The sequence below is a fragment of the Scyliorhinus canicula genome, chromosome 21 (genome assembly GCF_902713615.1).
Source record: "Scyliorhinus canicula chromosome 21, sScyCan1.1, whole genome shotgun sequence".
NCBI lineage: Eukaryota > Metazoa > Chordata > Chondrichthyes > Carcharhiniformes > Scyliorhinidae > Scyliorhinus > Scyliorhinus canicula.
Genome location: NC_052166.1, coordinates 35,011,742 through 35,028,410, shown reverse-complemented (window position 1 = coordinate 35,028,410; position 16,669 = coordinate 35,011,742). Strand labels below are relative to the sequence as shown.

The following is a 16,669-nucleotide window of genomic DNA, read 5'->3' as shown; positions in this document are numbered from 1 at the left end:
GAACAGCACATCTTTTGGGACTTGTGGGAGGAAACCTGAGCACCCAGAGGAAACCCACGCAGACACTGGGAGAATGTGTAGTCTCCGCACAGACAGTGACCCAAGCCGGGAATCAAACCTGGGACCGTGGAGCTGTGAAGCAACCACGCTACCCACTGTGCTACCGTGCTTAGCACTGCTGCCTAACAGCACCTAAAAATAAATTAAAATTTTTTTTTTTAAATAATCGGTCGGATAAGGGGTGGGGAAATATGCGTTTTGATTATTCATTTGTTTGTTAATTTTTGCTGGGTTCAATTCCACCCTGGTGCTGGGTTCAATTCCAGCCTTCGGTGACTGTGTGGAGTTTGCACTTTCCCCCATGTCTGTGTAGGTTTCCCCTGGGTTACCTCCCAAAGATGTGCAGGTTAGGTGGGGTTACGGGGAGTGGGCCTGGTAGAGGGTGCTCTTTCAGAGGGTTGGTGCAGACTCGATGGGCCAAACGATCTCCTTTTGTACTGTAGGGAGTCCATGGATTTTATGAGTTACCAGTCTGCTATAAAACGCCGGAACTGGGGATAAAGCTCCGTTTACAGACCACTTCCTGTGAAGCAGTGTCAGTGGAGCGGAGAGGCAGCTCTGAGGAGTTTCCTGACCCAACTTCCACTATGCCTGTCTACCACAAATGTATTATTTACCCAGGACATTTGGTGGAAGGCTATCATTCACTATTGCAAGGTCAGAAACTGTTATCTCAGCTCCGACCACCAAATCAACACTGGAAGAACTTGTCGCGTCACACACGGTAATGGAACTTGTGACCTGCTGTACAAAACATTTCCATGTTGACTTTTTTTTCCAGGTACCTGGGGGTGTGCGTTAAAGAAGATAAACTGTACCCTATGCTTGAGGTAAATACCATTACGTACAAACGTCATTTTGCTTCACAAATACAAAGCAAATAAGAGACAAGCAAATTGGTGCAGTTGTGTTCTCAAACATTTTCATGTGCACTCCTTCGCAGTATATTAGTGGCGGAAGCCTGGAAGAACTTCTAGCCAATAAAGAGGAAAACCTGACTTGGAAGGAGAAAGTGGATCTTGCATCAGACATTACACGAGGAATGGCATACCTGCACTCAAAGAATATCTATCACAGGGACTTAAACTCCAAGGTAACAAACAGTGCCTTCATATACTTAAATATTCAGCATGTCTTCAAATTACTTGTCACAAGAAAACGATATGCTCTTAAAAATCTCAAAGCACTTCACCCTATTTTTTTTTGCCTTGTATCTGAAGGTCATTGATTACTAGAACAAGAATGTATGTTTATTTCCCAGTTCCTAAATCAGAGTTGCTTTGAAGTGAGTAACTAGCCTGAGTGTGTTAAATTACTACCATTTCATCCCTGAGACTTGGGCTTATATCTCAGCCACATTGATGAAATATGTCTCTCTTTGTGGATGCATTAGCTTAAACTGTTCGGGCAGCCTCAAGTCGATTTCTAGTTAGCCCACCATCTATTTACTGCTGGTCTATGGCACCCCTGATCATGAAGACATGCACAGAACACATATGTGTTAAACCAGAACAATTATTTATTATTAAATGCGTGGATTGGTAACCAACAGATCCATGTACAAACAATGTTATTAAAGTTCCTAGAAAGCTACTGTAAGTGTGACGGTCCTACTATCTGTCCTGTTACCGACTGGCAAGTCCCGTCAGACACAAGATGAATGTCTGGCGCCACCCATTGGCAGGAGGTCATACCTGTGATTACATGCACTGATGAACAGCATTATGCATTTGTCCAGTTATATAGTTACATGCATTTATACACAGATATGCATGGATGCACATTTCCACAACTGCTTCTCAGCAAATGACCCTTAAATGGACAGTCTTGTCAAAACGAGCCACAAAGAATGGTGTAGAAAATGGAAACCTCTCATCTTAGGTCAACATCAGTTACAGGTTTTAGGAAAAGCAAAAAAAAAAGAAGGAATAAAAGGTATTAACACATTGCTGAATATCACAGCCTTGAAATGAATGTAGCTTTTCAGAAATAAGCAGGGGCAGCACGGTGGCACAATGGTTAGCACTGCTGCCTCACAGCATCAGTGACCCAGCTTCGATTCCGGCCTCGGGTGACTGTCTATGTGGAGTTTGCACGTTTTCCCCATATCTGCGTGGGTTTCCTCCGGGTGCTCCGGTTTCCTCCCACAGTCCAAAGATGTGCAGGTTAGGTGGATTGGCCATGCTAAATTGCCCCTTACTGGCCAAAGATGTGTAGGTTAGGTTAAGGGGTTATTGGGATAGGGCGGGGGAGTAGACTTGGGTGGAATGCTCTTTCAGAGGGTTGGTGCAGACTCATTGGGCCGAATGGTCTCCTTCTGCACTGTAGGGGTTCGATGAATTGTTGCGAATAAAGTATTGACTGAGAATGAATGGACAGCATGACAGACAGTTGCAGGAAACAAAGCCAGTTGGGTCAAGAGGCCCATTTCTGTGCTGCAAATGCAACATATATTTTTTTTTAAATCAGAAATTGGTCTACTGTTTTACTGTGGAATGGGTTTAAAAACATTGAAGTGGGTGCAACATGTGGTTGGAAAATATAGACTGAGTTACAGATCAGGGGCGAAATTCTCCGTGGACCGACGTGACGCCCATTTCCGGCGGGAAAAAGCGGTGCGGATGACTCCGGCGTCGGGGCCTTCTTTTATGCCGGTAATCTCCGTTCCCGAAAGGGCCAGCAGCGGACTGACGCGATAGGCGTCAGTTTCACCCGCTGCGGAAGTGGCGAGTCAGGGCGTTTGTGTGGTGGGGAGAGAGAGAGACCCAGTGGGGGGTGGGGAGGGGGGGGGGGGGGGGGGGGAAAGAAGAGTGAACCGGCATGGGGGGGGGAGAAGAGCGACCCGGCATTACGGGGGGGGGGAGAAGAGTGACCCGGCATTGGGGGGGGGGGGGGAGAAGAGCGACCCGGCATGGGGGGGGGGAGCGAACCGGCATTGGGGGGGGGGGGAGAGCGACCCGGCATTGGGGGGGGGGGGGGGGGGGGGAGAAGGGAGAGACCCGGCGTTTGTTGGGGGGGGGGGGTTGCGGAGTTGAGAGGGGGAGAGGGAGGGAGGGAGGGGGAGAGCCGGAGAGAGGGAGAGAGAGAGAGAGGGAGGGAGGGAGAGAGGGGAGGGAGGGAGGGAGGGAGAGAGGGGAGGGAGGGAGAGAGGGGAGGGAGAGAGAGAGGGGAGGGAGGGAGGGAGAGAGGGGAGGGAGGGAGGGATGGATTGCGGCGTGGAGAGGAGAGGAGAGGAGAGGAGAGGGGGGTTACGGCGTTGTTGAGAGGGGTTGGAGGGGGTTGCGGCGTTGAGTTGAGAGGAGAGGAGAGGAGAGGGGGGGGGGGGGGGTTACCTGCGTTGAGAGGAGAGGGGGGGTACCTGCGTTGAGAGGAGAGGGGGGGGGTACCGCGTTGAGAGAGGGGGGGCGGCGTTGGAGGGGGTAGGGGGGTGGGTGAGGGGGGGGGTTGAGGTAGGGGGCAGCGGCGTGCAGAGGGGGGGGGCGACGGTGCGTTGGCCCCGGCCATCCGTCGCCACCCCCTCTCTGCACGCCGCTGCACCCAAACCCCCCCCCCCCCCCCACCACCCCTACCCCCCCCACCACCACCCCTACCCCCCTCTCAACGCCGCAACCCCCCCACCACCCCTACCCCCCCCCACCCCTACCCCCTCTCACGCCGCAACCCCCCCCCGCACTCCCCCCCCGCACTCGCCCCCCCGCCCCGCACTCGCCCCCCCCCCCCGCACTCTCCCCCCCCCCGCACTCGCTCCCTCCGCCCCGCACTTGTCCCCCCCCCCCCCCCCCCCCCCCCCCCCCCCGCACTCGCCCCCCCCCCCACTCGCCCTCAGACACTGAACGGCCTCAACCATCATCAATGGTTGACGCCGTTTTAAAGCTAATCTGTTTTTCGCCGACGTGACCCGTGGCCACGTCGGCGGGACTTTGGCCCATCCGGGCCGGAGATTTGTTGAAAGAAAAATATAATGAAATCCCGCCGGCGCCAGCTGTTTTCAGAGGCTGCCGGCGGGATTTGCACAACGCCGGTTTTTGGCCGGTCGGAGAATAAAAAACCCGGCGGGAGCGGAATTAACGCCGCTACCCACCGATTCTCCGACTCTGCGTGGGGTCGGAGAATTTCGCCCCAGTTATCCAAAGAAATGTCAGGGTTGCTGCCTTACTACAACTAATCTTCACCAAGTCAGAGATACAAAGAAGGAACATACATTTCTCTAAAATATTCATAAGCATGCTATTCAATTTTCAGATAGCTGTAAATTAATAATGTCCATTATTGAGTCCAATAAAGACCATTTCCTTTTTATCTTGTGACGAAAACATGTGTTGGTGGCAGATAATGAGGATTTACTTTCATATTAACAAGAACTGAGTCACTTATATTCGTTATCTCTTTTGATGCATTTTTTGAATACTGTTATTTAAGTGGAATTGCACTGTTAGATTTGTCAGCTCCTGACATCAGTCACAATACTCTGGGCTAGTGCCTGGTCAATTCCAGCCCCACTTGAGCAGGTGAAATTAGATTTTATTTAAAATACCCAAGCCCTCGGTTGAGTCCAATAAACTACAGTCACCAGGTTTGAAACACAAGTAACCTTCTATTATGTTCAGTATTATAATTAAATGCACAGAAAATGTAACTGACTATCTATTACCCCTTTCCAACTCTTCCCCCTTTCCTAACTCCCCCCACTTTCTACACACCCTCACAGACAAACAACATAGAGGGGAAAAGGGTGGTGGAAAAAGAAATAAAATATAAATAAATGGATAAGGATCTTTTGTTCACCGGGATGACGTCCAGTCACTGTCTTTCTGAAGTTCATGCTTGCGTTTTGGTACTTTTTCCTTTGAGGTTTGGGATGGTTTTCGCTGGCAACGTTGTCTACTTTCTCCGCAGACTCTGCATCATTTCAGTTTCACAGAAAATGATGTGCCAGGTGCTCACTGCTTTCAGAACAACAGAGCAGTTCTTGCACTTCAGCAAGCAGGAGCGAAAGAGTGCGTTCCTTTCAGTTCCAGAATCGAAACACTTCAGCTAAGTACTCTCAGGAGTCATCATGCAGGAACCAATCACTGAATGCAGGCAGGCAGAACATTGTCCCTGGCCAACTCACTGGTTGCCAGTTAACCAATCAAACTGACTCCTATCAAAACCTAGTACTTAAGATCCATTCGGTGCCAAGGAGTCTGGTTTCTCGTCGCCAAATTACAAACCCTGGGAACACAGTGTCCTGACAAGCAGGCTGTATCAACCTTGAGCCTTCTACTTGAAGGCACATCCTGATTATGGGCCAATGGACCGAAAGTAATAGAAAGAAAAGAAATGGGGACAAAGTAAATAACCAGGAAGGACACAAAAACGCCGATTGTTGTTCATGTAGTCTTATAGGATATTGTTAAGTATTTCTTGAAGAATACAAAGATATTCTCCTGTAATATACAACAGTGTTTTTAAAACTTTTCTGCCCGGGACCCATTTTTACCAACCAGCCATCCTTCGGGACCCACCATTTTCTCTTGCCTTTAATGGGTGTGCTGAGCCTGGGCTTATATTCGATAGTCTAGAGTAGTGAAGAATGAGGAATCGCCTCATTGAAACAAGCATTATTCTCTCAGGACTACGGAGCAGATGCAGAATATAAGTTTTCATCAGATGGGTGGTTTACAGTCCGGGGATATAGTCTGTAAAATACAATGTGATCATTTTAGTCATAGATGAGGAGAAATTCTGAAACTTTTTAATTTCTAAAATTCACTGTCAAAGAGTGTTTTACAGGCTCACCCATAGAGCATATTCAAGACAGATGCAGGAAGACTGAATTGAATATTTTAAAAGATCTTTTGCTGGGTCAGCACACTGACGTGAGGAGGAGGCGGTGTTTTTAAAGTCGGTCGCAGGCGTCATTTTGTAAAACGCTCACAGCCGACATTTTTAAAAGCCGGCTGCTGCCGCCGTTGTGCCTGAGTTTTTCAACAACATTACAAAATATACATTGCAATTTGTAAAACTTGTGAGGAAAGGCTACTTCACCCCAGGAGTTATGATTCTGACCAATAGGTATTGTTAATGTTGAAACAAAATTTAATTCAAACACAGGATTAACCACATCGACATCAAATCGTTGGGTGGGATTCCCTGTCGGCTGACGCTGGAATCGGGAAACGCGATTGAGTGGAGAATGCCGAAATCGTGGCGGGCGCTGGTTTCAATCCAAATTGCAATTCTCCGTCATCTTCACTGCGGTGTTAATTCATTTCCGAATGCATATCCAGTAAACACCCTTGGCATAATCATTAGCGGGCCTGACCCGGTATTCTCAGGGCCCTCTGCGATTCTCCACCTCCACTGGGGTGAATTCCTGGCGGCAAGGTTCACTTGTGGTTTTAAACATTGTAGATCTGGCATTGTAGCTGATGAGCGAGAGAGCAGAGGTTGGACAAGGATAGGCACAACCGTGGGTTGCCGGTCCTGACACTAGCACAAAGCCCTGCCAGGACCGGGGGGGGGGGGGGGGGGTAACTTCTGCATATCAGCCCCCACCCATACCCCTGCACCCTCACGTGTACTGGCAATGCCTGTCCTTTGAGGACAAGCCGGACCATGCATCCCATTGAAGACTCCAGCTGAACAGGAGAACAGTGCGACATATCTGCCTGATCATGGCGTATCTGACACCGCGGAGGAATGGGGGAGGACACCCGCTCCCGGTAGCCGTCAATGTGACAGTCATGCTGAACCTCTATGTCATGGGGTCCTTCCAGGCACTGAGTGGGAACCTGTCCAGTATTCCACCACCCCGGGGGTAATCGATGGCATGCAGGTCACCCTAGGAGCACCAGCAGATGTCAGGCTGCTCCGCCCTGGGTCTAATCATGTGTCTTGTCTGCACACTACTTGTGTTTGGTTTCTTCTTCAAAATCGTTTTTTTTTACAGATTACATGTATTTACGTGAAGGCTTGAAGCGGAAACTGCATTTTGCAGCACACATCACACAGAAAATGCTATTTTTTGAGCTATAATTATCACGTTTGCTTTCTTGTGGCCATATATGAAAACTGTAATTTTGTCTGAATTGCACTGTAATTGTAATTGGTAAAAAATTTCTGGTGGCAATAAAAATGCCTGTTCTGATTAATAACAAAATAACTTGCGCCAATAAATGTTCGCCTTGCAGTTTAACCCAAAGGCCAACACGAACAGTCATCTCAGTCCAATCTCGATATATCAAAAGTAGCTTTCCTTTCGGTTTATTCTGCAGTGAGGTGTGAAATTGTGTTATTGGCACAGTGGATGTCTATCTAGCCAAATATTGAATTACTTTGCTGTGGGGGTGTAGCGCTAACAATTATACTCAAAGACGAGAGACATGTACAATTGAGGCTTTATTGCTGTGCGATGCTATTCTTCCATCTGCAACTGTAGACTAGGGTCAGAGTGACTCACACGCATATTTATACACAAGCTCTGTGGGCGGTGCTAGCCGGCAGGGGCTTACCGGAGGAACCTGTATTACAGGTACAGGCATACACCCCCCTACTGCCAGTACACATCACTACAGTGGTTATATCACCACATTCACCCCCTGTAAAAAAATGAGTCCGGCGGAGGTGACGTGTAACCATAAAACAAAGGATGAGCTATTTACGAGGGTCCAAACAAAGAAAACCAAGAGTCCATCCGGTGAGCAGGTCACAGGTTGAGCCGAACCAGGGGTCGAATGTTCCGCTGTGATCGGCGTAGCTGTGGTGGCGACGTCGGTGCAGGTGCTGGCGGTGTTGGTGCTGGCTGCTGGCGGGATAACTCCGAGAGCGAGCCGAAATCTTCCGAGAGAGAGCCAAAATCTTCCGTGTCCTCCAGTGTGGGCAGGGGGACGAGGGATGGACCTGGTGGGGATGGATAGGGGGGCGCAGGGGAAAAGGAGGGTGGCGCGGGGGGAAAAGGGGGCGTGGGCATGGGATCGGCACCTGAGGGAGCCAGGTCCCGGAGCGAGACTGTGTCCTGGCGGCCGTCGGGGAACTCCACGTAGGCATACTGAGGGTTGGCGTGGAGAAGGCGTACTTTGTCCACCGGGGTTCCGCCTTGTGGTGCCGGACATGCCTACGGAGAAGGACTGGGCCCGGAGTCGTGAGCCACGTCGGGAGCGACACCCCGGATGTAGACTTCCGAGGGAAGGCAAAAACACGTTCATGGGGTGTACTGTTAGTTGCGGTGCACAGTAGCGACCGAATGGAATGGAGCGCGTCAGGGAGGACCTGCTGCCAGCGAGCGGCTGGGAGGTTCCTGGATCGCTCATGAACGAGGATCCCCTGTCACTGTGGATGTAGTCGGGGAAACTGAACAGGGCAAAAATGGAATCCAGGGCCTTGATGACGGTGGCAGACGTCATATCCGGGCATGGGATGGTGAAGGGGAACCTAGAAAATTCATCAACCACACTAAGTGTGTCGGTGTTGCGGTCGGTGGAGGGGAGGGGCCCTATGAAGTCCACACTGAGGCGTTCAAAGGGGCGGGACGCTTTCACCAGGCGCGCGCGATCTGGCCGGTAGAAGTGCGGCTTGCATTCGGCACAGATCTGGCAGTCTCTGGTGACTGTCGTACTTCCTCGACGGAGTAGGGCAGATTGCGGGCTTTAATTAGATGGTACAAGCGAGTGACCCCCGGATGGCAAAGGCTCTCGTGCAAGGCACGGAGCTGGTTCACTTGTGCGCTCGCACTTGTACCTCGGGAGAGGGCGTCTGGGGTCTCGTTGAGCTTGCCGGGGCGATACAAGATCTCGTAGTTGAAGGTGGAGAGCTCGATTCTCCACCGCAAGATTTTGTCATTCTTGATCTTGCTCCGCTGCGTGTTGTTGAACATGAAGGCCACCGACCGTTGGTCAGTGAGGAGAGTGAATCTCCTGCCGGCCAGGTAATGCCTCCAGTGCCGCACGCTTCAACAATTGCCTGGGCCTCCTTTTCAACAGAGGAATGCCGAATTTCGGAGGCATGGAGGGTGCGTGAAAAGAATGCCACGGGTCTGCCTGCCTGATTCAGCATGGTGGTAAGTGCGACATCTGAAGCATCGCTTTCTACTTGAAAAGGCAGTGTCTCGTCTACTGCGTGCATCCCGGCCCTGGCTATGTCTGCTCTAATACGGACGAAGGCCTGTTGTGCCTCGGCCGAGAGGGGAAAATGTGTGGACTGGATAAGTGGGTGGGCCTTGTCTGCGTATTGTGGGACCCACTGGGCGTAATAAGTAAAGAACCCAAGGCAGCGTTTGAGGGCCTTGGGGCAGTGCGGGAGGGTGAGCTCCATGAGGGGGTGCATGCGGTTGGGGTCGGGCTCCAGTAGTCCGTTTTGGACTATGTACCGAGGATGGCTAAGCGGTCTGTGCGGAACACGCACTTCTCCTTGTTGTACGTGAGATTAAGGATCGATGCGGTGTGGAGGAATTTAGAAAGGTTGGCATCATGGTCCTGCTGGTCATGGCCGCAGATGGTGACATTGTCGAGGTACGGGAAGGTGGCCTGCAGTCTGTACCGGTCAACCATTCGGTCCATTTCTCGTTGAAATACCGAGACTCCATTCGTGACGCCGAAGGGAACCCTAAGAAATTGGTACAGACGACCGTCTGCCTCGAAGGCAGTGTAGGGACAGTCCGATTTAAAGATGGGGAGCTGGTGGTAGGCGGATTTCAGGTCAATAGTAGAGAAGACCCGGTACTGTGCAATCTGATTGACCATATCAGAAATGAGGGGGAGGGGGTACGCGTCGAGCTGCGTGTAACCGGTTGATGGTCTGGCTGTAGTCCACGACCATCCTGTGCTTCTCCCCGGTCTTAACCACTACCAACTAGGCTCTCCAAGTGCTGTTGCTGGCCTCGATGATACCCTCCCGAAGCAGCCGCTGGACTTCGGACCTAATGAAGGCCTTGTCCTGGGTGCTGTACCGTCCGCTCCTGGTGGCGACGGGCTTGCAGTCTGCGGTCAGATTGGCAAAGAGTGAGGGAGGCTCGATCTTGAGGGTCGCGAGGCCGCAAACGGTGGGGGGAGGTAGGGGTCCACCGAATGTGAGGGTGAGGCTCTGGAGATTGCACTGGAAATCCAGGCCTAGTAAGAGTGACGTGCAGAGGTTGGGGAGAATGTACAGACGGAAACGGTCGAATTCCACGCCCTGTACAGTAAGTTTAACCAGGCAGAAACCCCGGATCGGGACAGAGTGGGACCCGGAGGCGAGAGAGATCTGCCGGTTGGTGGGATGGACCGCAAGGGAATAGCGCCTTACCGTGTCCGGGCGGACGAAGCTCTCGGTGCTCTCGGAGTCGATGAGGCAGGAGGTCATGTGGCCGTTGACCAGCACCGATGTGGAAGAGGGTGCCAGGTTGCGAGGACGCGACTGGTCGAGCGTAACGGAGGCGAGTAGCAGGCGATCGAGTCAGATGAGCCGGCAGGGTCTTACCGGAGGAACCTGTATTACAGGTACAGGCATACATCCCCCTACTGCAAGTACACATCACTACAGTGGTTATATCACCACAGGGGGCAGCTGTAACCTGGCATGCCTGGAGTCAAACAGCTTCATACAAACTCAATACAAACCCAAGACAAACATTGCTTGGTCCTGAAGTGTGCAATCCTGGCTTTCTTCAAGAAGCTTTTAACATTTTCTTCAACACTGTGGTGAAACACTTGTGCTTTGTTAACAAGATTTCCTGAGTGTATATCTGTGTGGCTCAAGAGATCCTTAGCTGATGCATGAGCAAGGTTACCATTTGTTTATTTCATTATGGTGTTTAAAATTAGTTCCAACATGACTGTAAAATGATTGAATAGTGAGACCTTCATCTGCAGAACTTTGCATAAAGGTGATCTGTTGGCAAATGTTTTAAAAAGTGTTTTTTAAAAAAGTATTTTTTAATTAATTTATAACAATTCTCGAATATTGATATTACTAATTTAACAGTGGTTAGCACTATGGCTTCACAGCACCAGGGTCCCAGATTCAATTCCCGGCTTGGGTCACAGACTGTGCGGAGTCTGCACGTTCTCCTGTGTCTGCGTGGGTTTCCTCCGGGTGCTCCGGTTTCCTCCCACAAGTTCCGAAAGACGTGCTGTTCGGTAACGTGGACATTCTGAATTCTCCCTCTGTGTACCAGTGTGCCCGGCAGTAACTTCATTGAAGAGTTAATGAAGCCGACTTGTGACAATAAAGATTGTTATTATTATTATTATTATGCTCTTGTATTTTACACCTATGTTATTTTACATTAGAACTGCTTGATCAGGATAACGTCACGTGGGAGAGAGGCCTTAGTGACAGACTTTGGGCTGGCACGAGAAGTCATTGAGCTGCCGACGAAGGATCTGGAGCGGAAGCTGTCCTTGGTCGGGTCAGCTTTCTGGATGGCACCGGAAATGCTGCGTGGTGAACCTTATGACAGAAAGGTAAAGTGTGACCAATATTCCCACCGTTATAAATCTGGAATACGGCAGAATTCCTCTTGCTCACCTTTTTCATACTATAACTAACTTGAATGTGTAGCTTTAAAAAAAAAGGCAAAACAAAGCATAAAAAAGGATGGAAGTACAAACATAACATGAAATCATGCTCTCTCATCTCTTTGGATGAGTTTAAATGTGCTGAGAGATTTGTCTCTCACATGCAATATTATTCTCTACCTTCCAGTTTATGTCCTTACTTGTTTGGTTCAATCAATGGTTTATCTTCAAACCATCCGGGACTGATTGGGTTGGAGATTAAGCTTTGTTGAATTTTGGGCAGATACTTATCAGTGCACTAACTGGGGAGGCCTAAACCTGGCCTGGAAACCAGGCTCCATTAACAAGCTGCTAATGCCTATCACACTTCCACAGATAGCTTGTGCATTGAAGATGATGAATGTTGGGTCAGTCCTGGGAGGTGAATGATTGTGTGAGGGTTGATAATGATGACTGTGTAGTCAGGGAGATCATTCCTGCTCCGCAGCAAGGTGTATTTTTCATATCGAAAAACAGGACAAAAATAGGACACCCCTGATTGTGAATCCATCCACCACCTTAATGATCAAGTTCCTCCACACTAACATTCTATGGCTGCAATGTGTACTATCTAGCGAATGCACTGCCGCATCTTGACAAGACTTCCTCTGCAGCACCTCCCAAACCTGCAACCTCCACCACCTCGAAGACCCCCGTTACTTTCAAGTTGCTTACCATTTTGACTGGGGCATCGCTGGGTCAAAATCCTGGAATTGCCCTTGCCAGCTGTATGGTGGGAGCACTTTCACCCCATGGATTGCCGTGATTGAAGAAGAAAACTCTACTACCTAATCAAGGGCAAGTAGGAATCAGCAATAAATGGCAGCGTCCCCAGTGAGGCTCACATCATGCTTTGGGGTCCTATCAGTGCCATAAGATGCCAATTTCCATGGGCTAATGATAGAGCTGCTATTAACTTTGGAGTCCCTGTAAAGGGCCTACTGAATATATCCTAAACCAATGAAGAAACACTTAAATCATTAATGATTAATTCCTTATTCAATAAGTACCTGGGTCTACATTCAATAAGGTTGGAACATTATGGGCCACTCCTTTCATAGCTTCTCTTTATTATGGCCAATGTTTGTGACTAATCATTTCTAGTGAGTAAAATCTCATTATATATTTAATACAGAGCATACTCCATTGTTTCACTGAAAGATTTAATTAAGAAGATATTATCAGTGCTGCCACAGATTTTTTTCCCCATTAGGGGATTTGATTTGACCTGTGTTTGACTCTTAGTGCACTGTTTCATGTATTCTTGCGTTTTCCAGTCCACACTGTTGTAAACAGTTAATAATTTTATTTGAAACTCGTTGATAGTTAGAACATAGAACATAGAACAGTACAGCACAGAACAGGCCCTTCGGCCCTCAATGTTGTGCCGAGCCATGATCACCCTACTCAAACCCACGTATCCACCCTATACCCGTAACCCAACAACCCCCCCATCCCCCCTCCCCCTCCCCTCCCCCCTCCCCTCCCCCTCCCCCCTCCTCCCCCTCCCTCCCCCCTCCTCCCCCCTCCCTCCCCCCTCCTCCCCCCTCCCCCCTCCCCCCTCCTCCCCCCTCCCCCTCCCCCCTCCCCCTCCCCCCTCCCCCTCCCCCCCTCTCCCCCTCCTCCTCCCCTTCCTCCTCCTCCCCCCTCCCCCCATCCCCCCCTCCCCTCCCCTCCTCCCCCTCCCCTCCTCCCCCCTCCCCTCCTCCCCCCCTCCCCTCCTCCCCCCCTCCCCTTCCCTCCCCTCCCCCTCCCCCGCCCCCTCCTCCCCCCCGCCCCTCCTCCCCCTCCCCCCTCCTCCCCCCTCCCCCTCCCCCCTCCTCCCCCCCTCCCCCTCCCCCCTCCCCCCTCCCCCCCTCCCTCCGCCTCCCCTCCCCCTCCCCCTCCCCCCTCCCCTCCCCCCCTCCCCCTCCCCCCTCCCCTCCCCCCCTCCCCCTCCCCCCCTCCCCCCTCCCCCCCCTCCCCCCTCCCCCCTCCCCTCCCCCCTCCCCCCTCCCCTCCCCCCTCCCCTCCCCTCCCCTCCCCTCCCCCCCCTCCTCCCTCACAACAGGATCATCCAATGGTGTCCGCCATGGCGGATTGCAAATCTTGCTGGAGGCCGACACGAAACCAATTTGCATCCTGCTAACGGAATACAACGGAAATCCCTCCGGAATCGTCCCACCACACCCATTTCTGATTAAGCCAGCATGAAAACATGCCAGTCCAGAAGCTGCAACTTTAGGGTCTTGCCCTGATAGCGGACATTCGAGAAGAAGATGCTGGAGGCCTATAGCTACCGGAGCCTGGAGGAACGCGTGCATCGAATGGTGGGTGGGTTCTCATGCACATGGTTCTGCTGCAAAGCAGTTCCCGGTAGGTGGGCTGTCTCCACATAGCAACTTCGACTTCACTGTGCCTCAGACCTGCTTCAGAATTTCAGGGACATCACCATGGACTTGCAGCATCTTCAATGACTTTGCCAATAGTGTTGAGAGGAGCTGGGGAGGGGGGCCTGAGTTAGGAAGGCCAAAGATATTGGTACGATGAAGTTGGGATGGGGGGGTGGTTTGAAGGTATTGGGGGTGAAGTTGGGAGGCGGGTGCGAAGGTGTAATGGGAGGAAGGATTAAGGGGAAAGGAAACTGTAAGGGAAAATGTGTAGGTAGGAAGGTTTATGCAAGGGGGAAACATGTAAAGGGGGAAGAAAGCTGTAAGGGAGCATGTGTAAGCGGAGGTTAAAATATCCAGGTGAACATGCAAGGGAAGGCTCAGTGGAGTCAATGTGAGCCTCCCAGTGAGTGAACTCCATGTTGGCCTGGCCAGTGGGATGGTGAGTGTGAGAAGGAGCAGAGGGAGCTGGGAAGGTGAGGGTGCAAAGGTACCAATAGAAGCAGCAGCAAAGGGGCTGTTGGGGTCACGGCAAATGCTCACCCCGGGAAGGAGGAGATCTGGGAGGTCAATAGGGGAGGGGTTTGCTATATTCACAAAGGTAGGGAACCTGCACATTCACCTGTACATTACTAAAGAAGAAGGGTTTGGGCCGGAGGGTAATAGTGGGGATATGAGGGCAGCACGGTGGTCTCGTGGTTAGCACAGCTGCCTCACGGCGCTGAGGCCCCAGATTCAATCGCGGCTCTGGGTCACTGTCCGTGTGGAGTTTGCACATTTTCCCCGTGTCTGCGTGGGTTTCGCCCCCACAACCCAAAATGTGCAGAGTAGATGAATTGGCCACACTAAATTGCCCCTTAATTGGAAAAAATAATTGGATAATCTAAATTTAAAAAAATATATATATGTTAAAAAAAATAGTGGGGATATGGAATTTAATGCCAGGTCGGGAGATTCCACTTGGCAAAGATGACTGGGCAGGGGAAAGGATGTCACCAAAAATTATCATTTTGCAAATTGAAAGTGAGCAGAGCCTCATTTTGGCCGGGCACAGATGCTTCTTGGGAGCGCAATCAGTGGGTGGGTGGAGGCACTGGTCAGCTCAGATGGACTACTTAAAGAGAACCCCAGCAGACAGCATTGAAAATGCTCGGGACAGTGAGATGAGTGTGCCCGACGAAGGTGTCGCGTTCAAAGGTGTTGATCCTCCACGAGTTGGAAGGCAGAAATGAGAGGCCCGTCATCTGACTCAGACCTGACAGTTGCCTCTTCCCCAGAAGTCTGCCGAATGCCAGGGGGCTCGGCTACCTGTATCTCCTCCTGCTGTGGACCTGTGTCTGTGCAGTGACTGCTGGATAGTGAACCTGAGCCTGCTATTTTTTTGTCTGTCCATGGGATGTGGGCGTTGTTGGCTGAGCCGGCATTTGTTGCCCATCCCTTAGCGCACTTAAGAGTCAACACATTGCTGTGGATCTGGAGTCACATGCAGGCCAGACCAGGTAAGGACGACAGATTTTCTTCCCTAAACAACATTAGTGAACCAGGTGGGCCTTTACGACAATCGACAATGGTTTCATGATCACCATTTAGACTTTTAATTCCAGGTTTTTTTATTGAATGCAAATTTCACCATCTACCAAGGCGGGAGCATGGATTACGGTCCAGAGATAATAACACAATGCCACTGCCTCCCCTAGGTCCCACTGAGGTGTCCATCTCTGTGCTGGTGGAGGGTGGGTGTGGGTAAGGCATTGTGATGGGTCTCCCAGGCTGCTTACTTCAAGCTCCTGAAGAGAGGAGGCGTCCTTTTGGCTGGAGGACTGACCGGCAGAGAGTGTTGGTCACTTGGCACAGTTCCTCATGAACCAAAGTATAGATAATTAGTGAATGCCAACAGAGTCAGAAACAATTGCCTTGAGACAGGAATGATCTGGTGCAGACTCCTCATGTGAGTGTTCACTGCCAACCTCACCATTGCCATGGGCTTGCTCCATGTTCTCACCAGCCAGCGCGATGGCACTTTCCTCAAAGTGTCTGAGGGGCCTCATGTCGGCCACTCCCCCCCTGGTGTGGGACTCATATTGTGAGCCAACTTCTCCAGCATGCAAACAGATGGAGAGAGTGTGAGCAGGACACATGACATGGCAGATAATAAGCATGTGTGGAATATTTGTGTGCTGAACGGAGCCATGGAGAGAATGAGGATGCACGTTCCGAGGATATGAGCCTGTTGGAAATGTGAGGGTATGTGTGAGTTATTGGTGTTGTCCCCTGAGCTGTGAGATCCCTGTGGATGTGCAATGGGTATATGAGGTGGCTGACTTACCCTGACACAATGGATGAGGTAATTCTATTCCTGCACTGGCTAGCTGACATTCTCTGTGCTCCACTGGCACTGCCCACCACTGCCACTGCCTCTCATGGATCTCGTGCAGGCACTGCGGGGTCAAGGACATTGTGGCGGGCCTCAACGATGTCCAAAAGAGCTCCCGTAATGTGTCATTACTTATGGGGGCTGCTCTGTTCCTGGCTTTTGGGACCATCTGTCACCTGGAGCAGTCCTGGTCTCTATGTGAAGTAGGCTGTGCTGTACTGCACTTTAAATATGGCTCCTGGAGCGAGGAAGTGCTGAGGTCACAGTGTGGCGGACAACGCCAAGCACAACCACTAGCAATCCTGCGTGTTTCCCGTGCAGCCATTATTAATGACGCGGGATGCACCAGG

The 16,669-nt window shown here is 51.0% G+C and overlaps 1 protein-coding gene across 5 annotated transcripts in view; it reads left to right on the top strand.

Moving 5' to 3' along the window:
* LOC119955597 (dual specificity testis-specific protein kinase 2-like) overlaps positions 1-16,669 on the top strand; it is a 129,051-nt gene that overhangs the window by 99,084 nt on the left and 13,298 nt on the right. For all 5 annotated transcript variants that reach the window (XM_038781967.1, XM_038781966.1, XM_038781965.1 and 2 more), the window contains 3 exons: positions 842-890; positions 1,004-1,153; positions 11,310-11,483. In XM_038781967.1, coding sequence (XP_038637895.1) covers positions 842-890; positions 1,004-1,153; positions 11,310-11,483 — 373 coding nt within the window. The remainder of the gene's footprint in view (positions 1-841; positions 891-1,003; positions 1,154-11,309; positions 11,484-16,669) is intronic.